This window comes from Lynx rufus, unplaced genomic scaffold (genome assembly GCF_022079265.1).
Source record: "Lynx rufus isolate CCGP_SWC_20201006 ecotype Redwood Valley unplaced genomic scaffold, mLynRuf1.p SCAF_7, whole genome shotgun sequence".
NCBI lineage: Eukaryota > Metazoa > Chordata > Mammalia > Carnivora > Felidae > Lynx > Lynx rufus.
Window position 1 is genome coordinate 17588538 of NW_025814889.1, and position 22011 is coordinate 17610548.

At 40.1% G+C, this 22011-nt stretch overlaps 1 protein-coding gene across 1 annotated transcript in view; it reads left to right on the forward strand.

The window, feature by feature from the left end:
- The first annotated feature begins 2598 nt into the window (after positions 1 to 2598).
- Positions 2599 to 22011, forward strand: part of MALRD1 (MAM and LDL receptor class A domain containing 1) — a 794572-nt gene continuing 775159 nt past the window's right edge. The window contains exons 1-2 of the mRNA XM_047066301.1: positions 2599 to 2632; positions 17642 to 17854. Coding sequence (XP_046922257.1) covers positions 2599 to 2632; positions 17642 to 17854 — 247 coding nt within the window. The remainder of the gene's footprint in view (positions 2633 to 17641; positions 17855 to 22011) is intronic.

Below are 22011 nucleotides of genomic sequence, written 5' to 3' on the forward strand. Positions count from 1 at the left end.
ATTAAACAGTGCAAATTCGCTGGGAGATCCATTGTTTTCTCAAGGTGAATTAACTTATCAGAGGGTAGATGTCTTAGCACTTGGAAGTATCAGAAAGACATTCTGAGGGCAGAGTGAGGAGATTTAGGTAACTGGGTGTTGCGAGGGTGGAAGGCCAGGTGAGGCATTGCAGTGACACAAGGCTATGTATCTAGGGACAGAATGGAGGAGGTGAAAGGAGAAGAGGCCAGCTTGTAAACTCTGAACAGAACAGCCTTGTCAACCCAATACACTTCTTCCGTTACTGGGTAGTAATAGAAATGGGAGGTGGGGAAGGAGTTTCAGGAGAGAGAGGAGGGAGGAACCACAAAGATTTAACATTCAAAGCAACTCAACATCTCTTCCTTCTTCCCTTCTTATTCACAGGTTGATAGAATCTATGGAATAATTTTTTCTTGGGCCTCTGCCTTGTGGAGTGAATACCCCCAGTCCAGAGGCCCAGTGGGAGGGGTGGTACTGCCCAGATCAGCTTCTGGTTTTTCGGGGGGGGGGGGGGGACTCGGGTCAGACGTACTGGGTTGGTGCAGTTCATGTCTTCTACTGAAGAAGAAAAAAGTCAAAATCCTAAATGCCCCGAGTGAGAAGGGGATGGAAAAGTGTAACTGTGTGCTAATAGATATCTTGAAAAGAGAAAGTCTAATATGTGTGGGAAATCTGACCTCTCTTACACTCTCTTCACTTCTGCCCAGTTAGCTCTCTGTAGAGTTATATTTATTTTATGGCAGAAACCAATAATAACAGACACCCACCCCACTGCGGAGGAAAGCGGTAGAATTCCACAGTCTGAGAGATCATACAATTTTGATTACTCCAGAGTCTCCGGATGGCTCTGCTTCAACTAGGAATGTGATCATTCCACTATATGCCCAAGTCCTGTGGGAACGAAATCATCAACAAAACATTTTCAAGTCTTAAAGGCAAAAATTATATGTTTAGTTTGGGGGAAAAATGACTGTTTTAATACAATACTATTTCTCTAAGGTGGTTTCATTAGATAGTTATCACATCTAAACAGTTAAGAGATGGTTTCTGAAAATTTCTCTCTGCAATAGTCTCAGATCCTTGCTGCCCAGTCCCCTTCCCTCTTCTCTGCAAGGTATTAGAAGACACTTCCTTCTTCTCCAGCTCCCAGCCCTTTATTTATTGGTGCCCTAATCAACCTCTTGTCCTCCATTTTAGTATCTACTCCTAGGGTACCTGAGTAACACAGAGTACTGTGAGTGGTCTAAGAAGACAGGTGGTAAGATGAGGTTTTAGATACTTCCGATGCATTTTCTCCCTCAAGTTCCCGAGCTGATGCATTTTCTCTCATAGAGCAGACAGGACAGCTGGAGCGGGCTGGGGGGCAGAAGCGTTAACTCTCTTACCAGTGTGGAAATGAACAAAGATCACCCAAATGAGAACAAAAGAGCCTGTTTATTCAGAGCTTGCTATAGGAAGAGAGTCAGCCATTGCAGAGACACTGGAAGGCAGGCAGAGGGGTAGGGAAGCTGTATAATGAAGAAAGAAGAAAGGGCTTCAGGCTTGCCCTGCTTGGACATTGCTGGCATGGGGAGGTGGCCTAGCTCACTAAGAGTGAGTCCTGTTATATGACTGGTTTGGGGAACATACTTGACTACCTCTGGCTGATCCCCGCTTGGAAGCAGGAGCAAAAAAGGAGTGAAGCTGGTGGTCGTGGAGCAAGTCCTAAGCAGTGTGGGTCAGTCACCGTGGCAGTTGTGGTTTAACTTCCTGGGCCGGTTCCTGCAGAAATGGTGGGTCAGACTCTACTGTCTTCTATGATATGGCCACCATCTCCTTGTTCGCTCAGTCACTCGCCAGGGTGGCTCCAGGGGGCTCCTGTCCGGGCTGCACCGGCTGCACTTGGTGCGCTCTCTTGTCCATGGTGTCCCTTTCCCCACATGCCTTCCCACTGCCCTCCGCCATGCCCTCCAAAATTGGATTTTGAAGGTGGCAGGATGTAAGGCCGAATAAGCAGTAATCCATTGACTTGGGTGAACTTTTTCAGAACACAGGATATTTAACCCTAGCAAGTAGCCCAGGGGATGGGGAGAACTCATAGCTAGGGTGACCCTTACAAGCCTGGAGAAAGCGATGGCCAAAGGCAGGTGGAGTGCAAGTGCCCGAGTCTCTCCCTGGTAGAGGATAGAAATGGAGAGAGATGCGTTAGAGGGTTCTGGGAGGACACAGAGGGCACATCACCTGCCAAGACCGTGAGGAATGTGCTGCTGAGTAATACACGAGCACGTTCAGTGGCAGCTCTCCTCTGCAGGCTGGAGCTTTCGGCTGGAGAAGCGGTCACAGAACTGGGCTCATTCTTACCCACGGGGATGATGATGTCCTGGAGAAATGGAGACCAGGTGGCAGATTCTGACTGCCAGGAGCCCAGAGGCTGCAGTTGAGGGTCCATAATGATTCTCAAGGTCAGAGAGGCAGCCAAGGGGTCTTGACCCACAGGGAGTTGTGAACACGGTCAGTAGGACTTGGCATCCTAAGGGGAAACACAGATGGGCAGCCAGTGAGGGTGCTGCTTAACATCTACCAACAGGGAAAGCAAACATGGAGACGCAGAAGGTTGAGGGTGGTTGGCACAGTAAAAATCATGGTCACTTGCTCAGTTCCTGAACTCATGCCAATATTTTTTTTTTGTCTTCGTAGACTTCATTTTTTAGAGCAATTTTAGGTTCACAGAGAATTGCACATTGCACAGGAACTATAGAGAGCTTTGAGATACCCTCTCTCCCCTACCCCATAATGTCATGTATCCCACCGTTAACAGTGTTATATGGAATAGTTTCAGCACCCTGTAAATTCTCTGTGCTCCAACAATTCGTTCCTCCCTCCCTTCCTTCCCTGGAACCCCTGGCAACTATTGATCTTTTATTATCTATACAGTTTTGCCTTTTCCAAAATGTCATATAGTCAGAATCAAAGAGTGTATAACTTTTAGACCTGCTGCTTTTACTTAGAATAAACATTTAATTTCCTCTGTGTCTTTACGGGGCTTGAGAGCTTGTTTCTTCTTATCGCTTAATAATATTCCTTTGTATGAATGTACTACGACTGGTTTATCCATTCAGCTATTGAAGGACATCTTGATTATTTCTAGGTTTTGGTTATTATAAAGTGCTCTGAATATTTATATGAAGGAGTTGTGTGGACGGTTTTCAATTCATTTAGTTAAATACCAAGGAGTGTGCTCGTTGCATCATACGGTATGAGTATGTTTAGTTTTGTAGGAAACTGCCAAACCGTCTTTCAAAGTGACTATACCATTTAGCATTCCCATCAGCGGGGAATGAGAGTTCCTACTATTTTGGATTTTGGCCATTTTAATAGGTGTGCAATAGTATATCATTGTTGTAATTTGCATTTTTCCAAACACATTGTTGATCATCTTTTCATGTGCTTATTTGCCACCTGTATATCCTCTTAGGTGAGGGGTCTGTTCATGTCTTTTGCCATTTAAATTTTTTTTCTAGCTTTATGGAAATAAAATTGACATAACATCATGTAAGTTTGAGGTATAGAATGTGTTGATTTGCTATATTTATATATTTATATGTTGCAAAATGATTACCCCTGTGGCATTAGCTAACCTCTCCATTGTGTCACATAATTCCCATTTATTTTTTCAGGATAAGATTTAAATTCTTTCTTAGCAACTTTTAGGTATATAATATTATTAACTATAATCACTGTACCATACATCAGATCACCAAAACTTATTTTTCTTATAACTGGATGTTTGTACTGTCTGACCAATATCTCTCCATTTATTTTATCCCACAGCCCCTGGTAGCCACCATTCGTCTCTGTTTCTATGAGTTTCGCTTTTTTTAGATTCCACATATAAGTGATACACAGTATTTGTGTTTCTTTGTCTGTTTTATTTCATTTAGCATAATGCCCTTGTCCATCCGTAGTGTTGCAAATGACAGGATTTCCGTCTTTTTCATGGTTATAATAATATCTTATAATTATTTACTTTATTAAAAATTTTTTAATGTTTAGTTTTTGAGAGTGTGTGCATGCGCGCACACATACGTGTGTGCACACGCATGCGTGGGGGAGGGGCAGAGAGAGAGGGAGGGACACAATCTGAAGCAGGCTTCAGGCTCCAAGCTGTCAACACAGAGCTCAAGCTGTCAGCATAGAGCCCAAGGTGGGGCTCAAACTCACGAACTGCGAGATCCTGACCTGAGCCCAGGTCAGACTTAACTGACTGAGCACCCCAGGCACTCCCCTTTATCCATTCATCTGTTGATAGACACTGAAGTTATTTTTAGATCTTGGATATTGTGATAATGCTTAAATATCTTAAATGCTCAATATCTTGTTTTTTGTTTCCTTTGGATACATTCCCAGAGGTAGGACTACTGGATGATATGGCATTTCTATTTTTAATTTTTTTGAGGAAACTCCATACTGTTTTCCAAAATGGTTGCACCAATTTGCATTCCCACCAACAATGCACAAAGGTTCTCTTTTTTCCACATCTTTACCAACACTTATCTCTTGTCTTCTTGATAATAGCCATTCTAACAGTGATATCTCATCATGATTTTGATTTGCATTTCTCTGATGATTAGTGATGTTGAGTACTTTTTCATGTACCTGTTGCCATTTGTGTATCTTCTTTGGGAAAATGTCTATTCACTTCTTCTGCCTGTTTTTTTTTTTTTTTAAGTCTTTATTTATTTTTGGGACAGAGAGAGACAGAGCATGAATTGGGGAGGGGCAGAGAGAGAGGGAGACACAGAATGGGAAACAGGCTCCAGGCTCTGAGCCACCAGCCCAGAGCCCGACGCGGGGCTCGAACTCACGGACCACGAGATCGTGACCTGGCTGAAGTCGGACGCTTAACCGACTGCGCCACCCAGGCGCCCCTCTTCTGCCTGTTTTTAATTGGCTTGTTTGTCTTGATATTGAATTGTATGGGTTCTTTACATATTTTGAATATTAATGCCTTATCCAATATATAATTTGCAAATATTTTCTCCCATCTGGTAGGTTGCCTTTTAGTCTTGTGTTTTTGCTTTTCAGAAGCTTTTTAGTTTGAGGCAGTCCCACTTGTTTAGTTTTGTTTTTGTTCCCTTTGCTTTTAGTGTCAAATCCAAAAAACTTATTGCCAAGATTGATGCCAAGGACCTTACTCCTATGCTTTCTTCTAGAAGTTTACATTTCAAGTCTTTAATTCATTTTTCTTTTGCTCATTTTTGAATTTGATTATTTGTTTTCTCATTAGTGAATTTTAAGAGTTCTTAGTTAGTTTGGATACAAACTCTTTATCAGATATGTGCTTTGCAAAGGTTTTCTCCTGGTCTGTCACTTGTCTTTTAATTTTCTTAACAGCATCTTTCAGAGAGAATAAGTTTTAATTTAATGAAATCAAACATATCTATATTTTTCTTTCTTGCATACTGCTTTGGATGTTGTATATTAAAAGTCACTGCCAGGGGCAGCTGCCTGGCTCAGTTGGTAGAGCATGTGACTTTTGATCTTGGGGCTGTGAATTCGAGTCTTACATTGGGTATGGAGATTACTTTTTTTTTTTTTTAATTTTTTTTTTCAACGTTTATTTATTTTTGGGACAGAGAGAGACAGAGCATGAACGGGGGAGGGGCAGAGAGAGAGGGAGACACAGAATCGGAAACAGGCTCCAGGCTCTGAGCCATCAGCCCAGAGCCTGACGCGGGGCTCGAACTCACGGACCGCGAGATCCTGACCTGGCTGAAGTCGGACGCTTAACCGACCGCGCCACCCAGGCGCCCCTGGAGATTACTTTTTTTTAAAAAAAAAAAAGCCATCATTGCCAAACCTTAGGTCACCTAGATTTTCTCCTGTGTTATTTTCTGGACATTTTATATTTAAGTTTTTAACATTTAGATTTATGACCCATTTCGAGTTAATTTTTGTGAAAAGTCTAAAGTTTGTATTTTTATCAATATTTTAAAAGTATTTTTATTTAATATTTTTCTCACCATTTATTGGAAAGATTATCCTTTCTTTATTCAGTTGCTTTTGCCCTTTTGTCAAGACCCAGTTGGTTATATTAATGTGGATCTATTTCTGGACTCTCCATTCTGTTCCATTGATCTATTTGGGTTTATATGTCTGTTCTTTCACCAGGTCCACCCTGTCCTAATTACTGTAGCTTTACACTAATTTTTGAAGTCAGGTATTGTCACACTTCTGACACTTCTTCCTCAGTATTGTGTTGGCTATTCTGGATCTTTGCCTTTCCATAAGAACTTTACAGTCGCTCTGTAGGTAAAATAACTTGCTGAAATTTTGACAGTGCTTGTGTTGAATCTGTACATCAAGTTGGGAAGGACTGTCAACTTAACATTAAATTTTTCAGTCTATAATCATGGGATATCTCTCTGTTTAAGTTTTATTTCTTTCATCAGAATTTTATTGGTTTTCTCACATTGCTTATGTACATATCTTGATAGATTTGGACTTATACCTATGTATTTCAGTTCTGGGGTGCTAATAAAAATAGCTTTGTTGTTGTCTTTAATTTCAAATTTTATTATTCATTCTTGGCATATAGGAAAGCAGTTTCATATATTAACCTTGTATCCTGCAACCTTGCTATAATCATTTAGCTTTAGGGTTTTTTTAATGTGATTTTTACAGATATTCTACATAGAAAACTACATTACCTTTGAACATGATAGTTTTATTTCTTCCTTCCCAATCTGTGTGTCTTTTATTTATTTTTCTTATCTTACCACATTAGCTAGAACTTCCAGTATGAGGTTGAATAGGAATGGCAAGAGGGGATATCATTGCCTTGTTTCTGATCTCAGGGAGGAAACATTTATTTTCTCATCAATAAGTATGATGTAGTTGTAGATTTTGGGTAGATATTAATTATCAAGTTGATAATTCTCCTCTGTTCTTAGTTTTCTAAGAGTTTTTATTGTAAATGGGTGTTGGATTTTGTCCAGTGTTTTTTCTTCAGTTGATATGATTATATGATTTTTATTCTTCAGACTGTTGATGTGATGGATTCAATTAATTGATTTTGAATGTTGAACTAATTTTATATACCTGAAATAAATCTCACTTGGTCATGATGTATAATATACCTGAAATAAATCTCACTTGGTCATGATATATAATTGTTTCTACATATTGATGGACTTTATTTGCTAAAAGTTTGTTGAGGATTTTTACATCTATGTCCATGAGACATATTGGTTTGAATTTCTTTAAATGTCTTTGTCTGGTTTTGGTATTAGGGTATTGCTGTCTTAATGATGAATTAGGAGTTATTTTGTCTGTTTCTATTTTCTGGAAGAGTTTGTAGAGTATTCGAATTATTTCTTCCGTAAATGTTTGGTACAGTTTGCCAGTGTTATCATCTGGGCCTGATGCTTTCTGCTTGGAAAGTTATTGGTCAGTTGTATTTCCTTATTAAATATAGGCCTGATTTGAGTCAATTTTCATATCTCTAACACATTGACTGAAAAAGTGTCCAGATCGCTGGGAAGAATAATTGTGCTCACAGGAAAAATACGGGCTATGATTATTCTCCAAACTCTTCCTCAAAGTTCCTATGAACATTTACTTAGGTGTACTTTATATTGGGTGTGTTAATCCAGGTCCTTCAAGAAGTAGACTCTAAGACAGAATTGTGATTTTGGAATCTGTGAGTTATTCCTAGAAATGCCTTGTGAAGTTTACTCCTTCAGCCCTTGCATATTATTTTGAAACTATCTAAAAGCTTATAATAAATTACTTCTGCTGAAAACAATGGAATACTTTCTATTGTTTGCTACTGATCCTTAATTGGTAATACAGTTGTTCACAAGGATGGTTGCCAACTGTAGTTTCTAAAAGAAACTACACCTAGGCTGGGGTATCTGACCTTGTTTGGGGTTTAAAGCAGTGAAAATCCTGTTAGCGTTAGACGTGGCACCAACATTTTGTGGCAAAGAGTGGTACAACTTCATCTTTGTCAATATGGACTGTGGGACATACCGAAGGTGATCAGGTCGCTTTAGCAGATCAGGTTGCTGCTGTGAAAACCATTATGGTTGAGAATGAGGAATTCAAGAATTGTAGTATTGGGTGGGTGCAATTCTTAAAAAAAAAAAAAAGGGCCAAGGCATAGTGAGAGGACCAGGAAACTTTATGGTTCCTAAAATAACCTCTGTAGGTATTATTGCTGTTGTTGTAGACTGAGTTAGCTTTTGCAATTTGTTGATTTCAAATGTAGTTTGAATTGAGAGACTCCTTAAGCCTCTTATGAAAAAGCTAGGGCATTGTTCATGAGAATGTGAGATCCTAAGAACTGGAATGGAGAATCGGGGAGCATTTGGATGACTGGAAGTTCCTCTAATGCCTGATACCCTCACTACCAGCTTCCCTTGATAAACGAAGTAGCCCTTCCTCCTCTGATAAGCCTGGTTCCACCTTGTCAGGAGATATGCCACCACCTCATTTGAGGATCACCTCACATGTGCCTGCAAGTTTTCCTCATGTCTCATTCTCACCATCCTCATTGCTCTCCAAACTAGAAGCAGATCTGTGAAGGGCAAACTAACACGCAAAAAGGATTTTGATTATTTGCTAACTCATATCAGTAGAAAATGGGAACTATGTGTGCAAATCAAGAGCCTGGTTCAGGTACGCAATTTCGAATTGGGTTGAAGATTTCTTTATTTTTGAGCATTTAGAGGGGCTTCTAATTGGTTGCTCAGTTCAACTGACTGGGACCTGGACCTTCTGGAGGTTTACAATAAATGAATTTGAGGTGCTAATAGTGAAGAGACAGAAATTCAAGGTTTGGGAAAATAGGAATGTTGGAGTGGATTGTCTGGTAGCCAATACCAAATGGTAACCAATAGCATTTTTAGTGTAGTTTGTTTATTCTCCTCCTATTCCATATAAACTGAGATGTCCTGCAAGGCCACGGGTAGGAAAACATTTAGAAGTAGTTTGCTGAGGAGACTGTCAGAATTCTTACGAAATGCTGTAATGGCTGACCTATTCAGATCTCACATAAAGTGGAGATGATGGTATCTCAAAGTGATGCTGGCCAGTAACAAAACGCAATTGTTAGGGGCAAGGTTAACATGGTTACTACAACGTTATCATAGTAGTCAGCAAAGCCAGGTACTCAATTTTGGGACCTTTGTTGGTGGCTAATGGAACTTGAGATCCATAGCAATAAAAGAGGGGGGCCACTTATGAAAACCCTACTTGGCCTGATGTAAAAACAGCAACAAAAAACTCTTCTGAGTCTGGTGCCTGTGCCGTTGCATGGTAATGGCTCGCTGGAAAATGGGAAATACTCCAATCCTAGTTCTAAGCTGGTATTAGTTCCTGGATATCTAGAAAATCACCATGGTTCTATTGGTCAGAGGTGGGACGTATGAAGTTTAGGTGATGAGTGGAATTTAGGTCCAAGTCCACTTCTCAGTGGCTCACAGATTCTATAAAGCCATGCTGTGGTTGTTTTTCTACTAGCTGAATGAGTAGTTGGAGTAGATGTACTCAATATTTGGTAGTATCTTCCCACTTATTCCTGATCCATTAAATGACTTCTGTTATGGTAGTTGTGTCAGGAGGTCCTCAAAACCCAGTTCAATGATTTTCTAGGGAGACGCACTGGACTCAGCCTATAGTTGTACTCATGGCAACAGTGAAAAAATCCAGAGCAAGATCAACAAAGGGAAAAGATATATGGGGCCCTGTCTAGGGGGAACCAGAGACACACCTCCAGAGTCTTCTGCCAGTGGAGTCACACAGAACACACTTAATTACAGCAATGAGTTGTGACAACACAGGTGGAATGGTGACAACCAGAGGAGATCTTAAGATACTCAGTGCCATGGACTTTTTTATTGGTGGTTGCTCATGTAAGCAGTTTCTGCCTGGAACATATTAAAATTCTAGACTCCCAGAAGGAAAGCAGGTGTTCAGCATAAATTATATTTTTGTTTGTACAAACAGTTTAGGCAGAGTGAGCTCCTCTTAATCGGTTAGAATGGTAGGAACTGGTAGTTCTTAGATGCTAGCCAAGGGCCAACATTGAAAGTATGCCTTTTGAACATGGATGTTAGCTGGTCCTGCCATGTTAACTCTTTCTTCATAGGTAGGAATAAATAAAGTGAAACCCTACCTCTGGGGGAATTGCAGAGATTGGTACCACCATGGGCACGAATTCCTGTCAACTAATTTGACTTGCCTTTTGTCCTTTGCAGAGGTGGCTGAGCCTTGGAAAGTAATGGATGATCGTTGAAAGGATAACCAGATGATGATTTTGATAACAGTGCTCTTTAGATGTAGTTTCTTTACTGAAGCAAGTCAGCAAAGCCTCTGTGTAGCTGTGTCTGTGGAAGATGTATGGATTTGTTCTATTCCAATAAGCAGAGAACTCCAGACAAATTTTGTTTTCAGTCAGGAGGGACAACAATATGCCTTCATTGTTGTACTGCAGAGCATGATCAACTCACTTGCTCTGAGGCATATATGGTCTGTAGATGCCCGGATTGTCTCACCATTGCACGGCACATCATGCTCATTCACTGCAGACATGGCAATAATCTGACAGAATTTGATAAGCACAGGTGGGCAGCTTTTTAAAATACTTGGGAGAAGTTCATATAGGATGTTCATATAGGTTGGGTAATAAACCCCATAGATATTCAGAGTGCTAACACATTCATGAAGTTCCTTGGAATAAAGAAAGATAACTCTTACAGTGAGAGAAAATTCACCTTGTCTTGCCTTTTATACCTCTAAGAAAGATATAGGAAACTTGGTTGGCTTATTTGAGTTTCAGATACAAGCTGTGTATAAAACAAAACATAAATCTGTGTAGTATCTAATATAAGGCAATGTTCTTGAATTTGTTAAGAGCGCAGTGAAAGAATCTGTGAACATTTAGTCGCCTCGATAAGAGTATGTCCCACTCTGTCAGTGAATCACATTATAGGTTCCTATCATTTTGGAGTAAAGCCAGCGCATAGGTATCTTCCTCTCAAGAAGTAGCTGTTGGGCGCAGATTGAGACTAAATTCCTGAGCAAGCAACAGCAATGACCCTGCAAGTTGAGCCACTTGAAATAAATTGAAGGTGATGTAATTTGAGTGTGCCAAGCAGCAATCCATCATCAGGGAAAGCAGTATATACAAGACAGAGTTGAGTAGGGCCTGAAGTCCCAGATAAGCGCCACAAGCAGATGGCTCACACTCCCAGGGCATCTGTTCACAATGCTGTATCCTTCATGGCATTTTTAAAATTTGCACCTTTATTTTTTTTTTAATTTCTTTTCAATTTTCTGATTCTTCACTGAATGTCGTTGCCAGCGGAGAAAGTCATCTGGGTAACACTAAGTCTTTGAAATATATTGAAATTAGTGTTATGGGACTCGTATTTTATTTCTATGTATTCTTGTTGGGTACAGAATTTAGAATATATCCATTGCTCAGGGTGTGTTGAAAACAAAGTCCGTCAGTTTTCAATCATTTCAAAATTATTTTATCCCCTATCCTGAATAAACATTCCGGTCACGGCTAACTCTTAAGTTCCATTGTGATTTTTTCTCATCACTATAAAACCATCATTCCATTATCTTACATTTGTTACGGATGCCACTAACTTATTGGCTTATATCGTTGCTGTTGAAAAGTTACCTGCCAGCCTATGGGGTGCCTGGGTGGCTCAGTTGGTTAAGTGTCTGACTTCAGCTCAGGTCATGATCTTGTAGTCTGTGAGTTCGAGCCCTGCGTCGGGCTCTGTGCTGACAACTCAGAACCTGGAGCCTACTTCAGATTCTGTGTCTCCCTCTCTCTCTGCTCCTTCCCCCCCCCCCACTGTCTCTCAAAAATGAACAAGTATTAACAAATTAAAAAAAAACAAGTGGCATAAATAGGAAATATACATATAGTATATGTATTCATTGTTTTTATTTTGAATGATTATATTTTTCCAGGTCACTTCTGCAAAATCATACCTGGTCTTTTCTTCCCTGTGCTTATTTTTAAAATTTAATCTTGTGTATATTTGGTACATAATCTTTTTTATATTCATTATCCCATAATGCCAATGTATGAAACATCTGGGTATCTTATTGTGCCTTCGTTCATTTGATTATTTGTGCTAGCTCTGAATCATAAGAGATGTGTTTGTCATTTGCCAGTTAATTTTTCACCATGAGCCCTTATTTGGATGACTATAATTTATGGAAATTCTGACATGCCTTACGAAGGTGCTAGGGATTTTTTTTCCCCAGCAGATTCTTCCTCTGGCTTTATGCAAACATGTCAGTTCTAGTTTCTAATCTTATGCAGATCTCAATTCTTTTATTATCCTTCTCAGTTCCACGTTCATGACTGGGGTTCTAGCTTGCTTTCATCTGCAATACAGCTTCTGTCTTTCCTCACTGTTCTTGCATTTTCTAACATCTCCCAGTGATTATTTTGCATCAATTCTGGAATTGTTCTGAAAATGTTATTGACGATGGTCATCCAGTAATAAACTGTCTATTGCGTTCACTTGGTCTCCTCTCATCTCCCTTTCGGGTCTTGGGATTTGCTTTACATTTTACAGCCTCGGGACTCAGTTATACATTTAAAGGCATTTTATATTCCACATCTAACATTTTTATAGTTAGTTGGCTTATATATTTTTACAGAAAATAGAGTCCATTGTTGTTGCCAAAACTGGAAGTAGCATGTGTACGTTTTTCATAAATGTCTTAGATCTCCATTCCCAGGTTGTACATTCTTTTAAGTCTGGGCACTGTCTCACTCTTTATTGTACCCCTCCTGTCTTCTTGCCCCCATTCCCAGGGTCTAGTATAAATAGGTGCTCAGTCTTAAAAAAAAAAGATAAACAGTGTGTCTACTTGAAAATGAATTTGCTGTGTCACTTTTGAATATTTTGCTACTTGGAAGTCTCACTCAGAGGTTTTTAAATGCCTTGTGAAAATTGTTGGCCATATAATTCAATTAACATTGTATGGTCGTTTTTCTTCTATCTTGGGTCATAGCCAAGCCCCATCATTTAAGACTCATGTGATATTGGACAAGTGAGTGACACTTTTAAAGCAAAAGTAGACAGCACAAGAGGGTGTTTGGGACATAATGAGACAATACGTATGAAGCACCTAGCTCAGGGATAGAACACTGGGATCTATAGGGCGTTTATCCCTTCCTCAGAAAAACAGGTAGGGAGAACCTTGCTATTAATATCTATTTATTCCTTGTCCTTTTCAGTGCATGTAGAGAAAAAGTGATAAGGAAATATCAATTGAAAATGATTTTATTTTTTGGCAACAAAATATAAATTTGCCTTATAAAATATTCTACTGGATTATTCTGACTTATTTTGGGTGATTCTAGTTCATTTCTTGTCTAAATGATGAATGCCACTTGAAACAGTATAGGGGAATGTTATTTTTAGTAGGAAGTAACAGTTAATAAAGGAGTTTTCCAGCTGAAACGAGGCAATAAACAGCTATGGCAGCAACAAAATATGTGATTTCTTTTTTCTAAATGGAAAACAGTGAACGTCTACAATGTCATAGGGCCTGAATTCAGAATCAGGATATAAAATTGAAATGTTTCTGGGTTTGTATGTCTCTTTACTCTTGTTTCCCTTCCCTCTTCCCCTCTTGTCTTCCTTTTCTTTCTCCTTTATTCCTCTCTCTTTTTCACTCTCTCCCTTCTTTCCTCCCTTCCTCGCTTTCTCCCTTCCTCCTCCCTCCTGTCCTTCCTTCTTTCCTTCCTTCTTTCCTCCCATCCTCCCTCTTTTCTTCCCTTCCTCCCTCCCTCCCCCCTTCCCCTCTTTTTTCCTTCCTTCCTTCCATCCTTCCATCCTTCCTCCCATCCTTCCCTCCCTCCCTCCCTCCCTTCCTCCCTCCTTCTCTCTTTCCCCCCTTCCTTCCCTCCTTTTTTCCAGAGGGAACCTGAAATGAGCTTTGACATTTACTTAATTAGTGCAGGGAGGATGGTGGGGCACATTGCTAACGTAATACAAAATTGCAATTTCAAAATCTGAAAGGCTTTTTAAAGTAGCACAAGCTTCATAGATCGATTGCTTTTTTACAATGCAACTATTACAGTACCATTGATTATATTCCCTATGCTGGACTTTTGATCCCCATGACTTAATCATTCCATAATTGGAAGCCTGTACCTCCCTGTCCCCTTTGGGAATGGAAAAACAGCAATAAACACAAGAATATAAATCTTTTATGTACTGGTGTTTTAAAGTTTCACATCTTCATTGCATGTATTTATATGTGCCTAGCACAAGTTAAAATGATTGTAAAGCTCCCATTAATTCCATTCAATTAGCAATTACTTATGGAACAGCTACTATCTGCTGGGAACTGTGCTAGTAACTGGGGATATAACAGTGAAAAAGTCACTGTCCTGCTTTATTCTCACAGACTAGCAGAGGCATCACTGAAATAAACACATAGTGACCATTCCAGAGCTGTAGGTCCTGGGAACAGCAGCCTGTGAGAAAATCCAGGAGTGAAACTTAGCTCGGCCTTGGGGAATCAGCCAAGACTTAGAGAAAGTCCCCAAAGCTGAAAAATAAAGAAAAATTAGTATTAATTTTCTTTCTGGTGAATGGAGTGGGGAAGAAATCTCAGATCAGGAGTCAAGAGATGGCACGTTCAGAAAAATGCCAGTACAGTAATTCAGTAATATTATTTTTCATTTTAGAGAGACAGAGAGAGAGGACACAGTGGGGGAGAGGGGCAGAGGGAGAGAGAGAGAATCTTAAGCAGACTCCATGCTCGGCACAGAGCCCTATGTGGGGCTCTATCCCATGACCCTGGGATCATGACCTGAGCTGAAATTAAGAGTCAGACGTTCAACCAACTGAGTCACCCAGGTGCCCCCATAATTCAGTAATATAGTGAGTGAGAGCATAACAGAGGGCATAACGATGAACCTAGAAAGACGAGCTATGTTTCTAGGTCATGCTAAGGAATATGACATTTATACTGATTTCAGAGGAAAATATGTAGGAATATCTTTGTGCTTTAAAATGATGATTCTGACTGAGGGATGGAAAGTGAGTGTGGGTAGCAGTGACTTTTGGTTCATGGTGTTGCTGAGATGAGATTTGATAGAGTCTTTAACTGAAATACAGAATGCGGAAGACTTGATGATTAATAGGTGGAGTGGGCAAGAGTGGTCCAGGAACAATGCATAATTCCCTGGTTTGGGACGGAAGAAGGTGCCATTCACTGAAATATAGAAGGTGGGTATTAGCTAGCTGAGTGGGTTGGGGAATGCAGAAGAGCTTACTTTTGCATTCTTATGCCACCTGGCTATGTGGTGTGTGTGTGTGTGTGTGTGTGTGTTCGTGCGAGGATGTGCGCGTGTGCACTAAGAAAGAAGACTTACAGTATATGGGGCACCTAGGTGGCTCAGTCTGTTGAGCGTCTGATTCTTGATTTCTGCTCAGGTCATGATCTCAGGATGATGAGGTTAAGCCCCACATTGGGCTCGGTGCTGATAGCTTGAAGCCTGCTTGAGATTCAATCTCTCTCTCTCTCTCTGCCCTCCCCTGCTCACCTGTGCATGCGTGCACTTTCTTTCTCTGTCTCTCCCTCTCTCTCTCTCTCTCTCAAATAAAAAAAGAAAGGGGCACCTTGGTGGCTCAGTTGGTTAAACATCAGACTTCGGCTCAGGTCATGATCTCACGGTTTGTGAGTTCGAGCCCCGTGTTGCGCTCTGTGCTGACAGCTCAGAGCCTGGAGCCTGCTTCGGATTCTGTGTCTCCCTCTCTCTCTGCCCCTCCCCGCTCACGCTCCATCTCTCTGTCTCTCTCTCTCAAAAAATAAACATTAAAAAAATTTTTAAAAAAGAAAGAAAACTCGGGGCGCCTGGGTGGCGCAGTCGGTTAAGCGTCCGACTTCAGCCAGGTCACGATCTCGCGGTCCCTGAGTTCGAGCCCCGCGTCGGGCTCTGGGCTGACGGCTCAGAGCCTGGAGCCTGTTTCCGATTCTGTGTCTCCCTCTCTCTCTGCCCCTCCCCCGTTCATGCTCTGTCTCTCTCTGTCCCAAAAATAAATAAACGTTGAAAAAAAAATTTAAAAAAAAAAGAAAAAACTTACAGTACAGATTTGAGGAACATATCCTATCAGCCTTCAGAAATAGATTTGGGACAATATATAGATAATGCTCAGAATCATCGGAGTGAAGAAAAAGGCTAGAAAAAAGAAGTATAATCTGAGCAAAGAGAAAGACTGGGATGGAACTATGAGGATAATCAACATTTAAGAGACACACAAAAGAGAGAAGTAGGTTAGGTACAAATTAATATTCATGTGTAAAACAGAGGTAAGGAGACGAAGTATTTCTGAAATTGGAGTAAAGCACAGAACATTGAAATGCCAGATTGAGCATGGGGTGCTCAACGATAGGGCAAAATTATGGATTTTCCCCCTAGAATCTGGAATGCCCACACATTAGAACTTTATATATACAGTGGGTCCTTTTTCTAGAATATGGAGAAAATCTTACTTTCCCAACATTTTTATTCGATGGGTGGATGCATCCCTGCCCTTGATCTGTGGTCCTTTTCACTCCACATTCCCCATTTGCTTCTTACAGTCTCATGGAGTAGCTTTGTTTCTTGTGGTTATATTGCAGAAATGACAACAAAGTGTTTGAGAAAGAACTTCAATATGCCTTTAAGAAATCAAATGTAAAGGGACATTTTGAATATTCAACTTCATATGATTTCTATGATTATTCAGCTTCATGGAATTTTATTATGAATACATCAGTGTGTCCCAAACTTCAGAATACTGTTCATTGTGAATATGCATTCTGCAATCACGTTTTGGTTGTGCAGCAAATTAAGATGAGCTGACAAGAGGATCAGGGTGCTAGACAACCAAGAATACTGCCCTCGGCCGTCGGAAACTTGCCTTCTAGTTTCTAACACCAAGTTACTGTATTTCCCCATAAATACCCTTAACGTCTCTGGGTGCCCAAGTTGTGTGATATCTAAAACAATGACTTCCAATGTCCCTCCAGCTTTTAAAATCCTATGGTTCTCAATTCATCCAAACAAGCACTACAGGGTTTCTGTCTAATAACTAAGGATCTGCATTTCATGCTCACAGAGAGATGCTAATTATCGGGCCTGAAATATTTTAATAAGTTTTAGCAACCACAACGATGTTCTAAATTACACGAATGCAATTAAAGAGGCATAGGAATTAAAAAGCACATTGCTATGTGACTTATAACTTTATTGTAGCCCCACACCATTTATGTGCCTGCCCTTTGGTTCTTAAAATTTTCTTTCAGGAGATAGCATGGTCATAAAGGCTGACATTGTTTAAATAGGACATACACAGGGCAATAAATATCCATGTTTAGCTAGATACAGAAATGGTGCAATTGCTCAGGTTAAATATTTTCTAAAGACACTCCTCTGGAAGAGTAAGTGAACTGCTTTGGGAGTCACTTGTTAGAGTTGCAGGCAGTTACCAATAGTTACCCGCTCGCTGGTAAGAGGCAAATCTGGAAAAGAAAGAGTAGGGAAAAGAGAAACGATGTTTCTGATTATGGATTCACCCATTACAACTGCCTGATCTCCCAGAGACCTATCCAGTGCTGCTCTTCTGCTTGGCCGAAATGGTAGCATTCCCAAGGAATGAAGCTTTTTGTTTCCTTTGGATTTCTTGTGTTTTCGTCTCTCCGTGGGTTCAGCAAGGAACCGAAGCCTTTCAGTGTAGCAATGGCTTGTCCTTGCCTCCTGACAACGTGTGTGACTTTACAGATCAGTGTGGGGACAAGAGCGATGAACAGCAATGTAAGTGCCATTCTTCTTCTTTCTCCAGTTTCAGTTCCACCTTCAAACCAGGGGCTGATGGGCAGTCCAGGGAGATTCGGCTAGATACCTGGCCCGTATGGACTTCACTGACACTGGCCCGTATGGACTTCCACACTGGCCCGTATGGACTTCACACGCCTCTAGTGTAAATCAGAAACTAAAATATACTTTTTAATAAAGAGATGGGTTCATACATCAAAGTGACTCTACTTAAACAATATAAAATTGCTAAGATTCTAGCTGGAGGGAATGTATTTTAAACCAGTTTTTATGGATTATAAAAAAAAGTGATAAGCAGTAATATAACTTTTAATGTATTAGGGAAGCAAAATTCAAAAGAAGTTCATTACTGAAGCTTAAAAATGCTGTGATGGAAATGATGAGCTTAAACTTAGATTCAATATGGAAATGTTCAAAATGAATTTTAGGTTGGATGAGTAGATTTTATTTTTGCTCATAGGACACTAGCTCCAAGTGAGTTGGTACGGATTTGCACACACAGCACAACTCTGGCTTGTATCCTTTGATTCTGGGGCACAGGGAACAGCACCAGCTTGCGAGACAGGACCTAGATTTGGATCCCGCATAAACCATGTGCTAATTGTGTGATCTTGTACCTCCTTCTCATTACAAATGGTTGTAAAGGAAGATACATTGACTCTCAGCAGTGGGAAGATGCTCCATTGCTTACTGGTCTAGTATGAAAAAGGAGCCTGTTCACCAAGGAAAGACATGGGTGAAGATGTGTATGTTTCTCTAGTTTCCCTTGTAACGTGACATCTTGAAGGAATATTGCATTTCATCAGTGGAACTCGTGCTTTTCTTACAATACGATCACCCGTTATAAACCACATTTTCATCAAGTTAAATTGGTTCACTGTTGGTTCAGAGTAACTATTGAGTCAATTACCTGGAGGCACTAATTCTAGTATTTTAGAGTACCTTGTGCTTCTTTTTTTTTTTTTTTTCGGATGCTATGTGAATCCATGTTTATAGAATTGTTCATTTTCTTCTGCTAAAACAAGTTTCTATATATTCAGTTTTGCTATTGTTGTCCTCCAGTTACATATTCAGTTGTTATGATCTTCGAACAAGAACAGTGAATAGTGAAAAATTTCTTCTCTGCAGAAGAAAACGAGCTATTGATCTGTCTCCCATAGTTTGGGACACCGATGGTGCTGTTAGTGACTGTTAAATACAAAATGCAGCCGAAGACAGGGATTCATTTATATGTGTCCAATTTACCCAGAGAGGCTGAATGTGGGTGTACTGTCCGTCTCTGACCTGCCTAGGAAAGCCCTCACTGCTCTTTGGTGAGCAGCAAAGAGGAACCACTTGGCTGGTTTGACAAGTGCAAAGTCCCTTCCGCTATTAATCTCTACGCAGCTTCCTTTAGCACGCTTGCTGTGATAACATGCACGGGCCTGCTTCAGGGAAGGTTAATGTGAAAGAAGGAGGAAGCAGCTGAGTGCGAAAGGTCTTGACTGCATGAAAAATTCTAATAACTCACGGCTGTGGAGGAAAATGAAGGAACAGATCTGTCGAATAAACAGATTTCATTTTCAGCGTTACATTAGGAGATCACCTTTTGGCGTTTCGCTTTTCATTTTCATTTCTGAGAAGTTTCCACTTTGGTATTTTATTTCAAATGTGGACCATAACCTGTAGATAAAATCAAGAATCGCTTTGAAGTGTGAGTTTCTTTTGTACACCACAGTAGGGGGGAAATACTGTGAAGGAATAATGATGGCCAATTTTTCCCCTAAAATTTTGTGATGCGAAACTTATGGATGAGATATTTTTTTTAAAGCTAACTTTATAATGATGGTAAAATAGCTACTTTTTGAAAAAAAAATCAGTCTGTGCCCCTTTTTAGCATCCAAATGGTGTGACCTTTAAAGAAATAGATTATTGGGGCGCCTGGGTGGCGCAGTCGGTTAAGCGGCCGACTTCAGCCAGGTCACGATCTCGCAGTCCGTGAGTTCGAGCCCCGCGTCAGGCTCTGGGCTGATGGCTCGGAGCCTGGAGCCTGTTTCCGATTCTGTGTCTCCCTCTCTCTCTGCCCTTCCCCCGTTCATGCTCTGTCGCTCTCTGTCCCAAAAATAAAATAAACGTTGAAAAAAAAATAAAAAAAAAAAAAAAGAAATAGATTACTATGTTGACTTTCCTTAATGAAATTGGCATAGTTGAATTTCAGATGCAACTGATCCTATTAATAGGTTTTTGAGAATTTTCTTATTTTACATGATGGGTCTCTTTTTTCAGAGTACTTGAACCTGTTGGTTTGACGCACAATTATTTTTTTAAGATATGAGGTTTATTTAGAAAGACTGAATCTTCACAATGAAATAAATTCTATTTATATCAAGCACTTAATATATAGTGATCAAGAAAAATAATTTTTAGGTATAACAACTGTTTGGCTCTAGTGTTGACAAGAGTTCTTCTTCATTATAATTTATTGACATCCTGAGTCAAGGAAATAAATGCTGTAGTACTGGGTATTTTGTTTCATTTTTAAAATTTTTTAAAAATTTATTTATTTGTTTTGAAGAGAGAGAGAAAGAGAGAAAGGGAAAGAGAGTCTCAGGGAGGGGCAGAGAGAGAGAGAGAGGGAGAGTGAGTCTCAAGCAGGCTCTGCACCATCAGCACAGAGCCCAACGTGGGGCTCCAACTCACAAACAAAACCATGCAATCATGACCTGAGCCAAAAGCGACAGTCAGACATTCAACTGAATGAGCCACGCAGGTGGCCACTGGGTATTTTGTTTTAAAATCATGTTCCAAGCATTGCATTGTCTGCTTCCTTGCTGACCCCCATTGCCCATTTTCCCTCATTCTCTTTGATTTGTATGTTTATTTTAATATCAGAATCATATCAAGTATAGAGAGAGTCTAGCTTCTCTCCTAGCAATTTCTCAAAATTATTTGAGTACAAAGGCTTTACTCTTGTATTTTTACTTGGAGATAAAGATAGTAGTCTTGCTTATGTTGCTACCATTCAGATCCAAGTCAACCAGAAGATTATAAACTGTTGATACAGTGTGGAGATATATCCCATGCAACGGATCCTCACCACTGAAGTGTTGTCAGAAAATATTCTTAGATAATTACTTTTGCATACCAGAAGTTAATATTAAAATTCACTGTTATATATTCACTTTCAGAGGTAAATTGACTGTGACTCAAAAGAAAAACATATATATTCCGTTAATCTGGCATTTTTTTCTCCTACCTACATGTCATACTTGAGAACTTCCCATTTGGTCTAATGTTTTGAGGTTTTACTTTATTTCTTTTGCACACTTTTTCAATTTAGAAACAAGAGTTTTTTTCAAAAGGTACTTACTTTTTATAAATCTAATTTTTTATGTGAAATAGGTAAAGATTACCTTAGAGGTGCGTTCTCAAAATCCGAGAGGTGACAGGGTTTAATCAGCCGATGTTAAGTATAAACACTGCTTCCTCAATAGGGTGACATGTCAACTACCTGAAAAAGGAATTGGTTCATTGAAATACTTGAAGTTAAAGCATTAATAGAGTGAAATGTGAGATTTCACCTACAATGTTTCGTTACTACTGCATTGTATGCAAAATGTTTGATGCCTATTTTCCTGAAACAACTAAAAATCCTAAGCAAAATGTCTTAGTTTGAGCTTCTATAACAAATACCATAACCTGGGTGGCCTAAACAAAAAGAACATTTAATTCTTAGAGTTCTAGAGGCTGAGAAGTCTAAGATCAAAGGCTGGCAGATTTCATGTCCGATGAAGGCACTTCTCCTGGTTTGCAGAGAGCTGTTTTTCAGTGTCCTCACCTGGGGGGGGGGGGTGGAGAACTTTGGCTTCTCTTCCTTTTCTGTAAAGGCACTAATCCCATTATGAAGACTCCATAGTTGTGACCCAATCATCTCCTAAAGTCTCCACCTCCGAATACCATAACACTGGGGATTAGGGATTCAACATATGAATTTTGTACTTTGTTTATTTTGAGAGAGAGAAAGAGCGAATGTGAGCAGGGGTGGGGAGGCAGAGAGAGGGGACAGAATTCCAAGCAGGTTCTGTGCTTTGAGCACAGAGCCCTATGTGGGGCTCGATCTCAGGAATAGCGAGATCATGACCTGAACTGAAATCAGG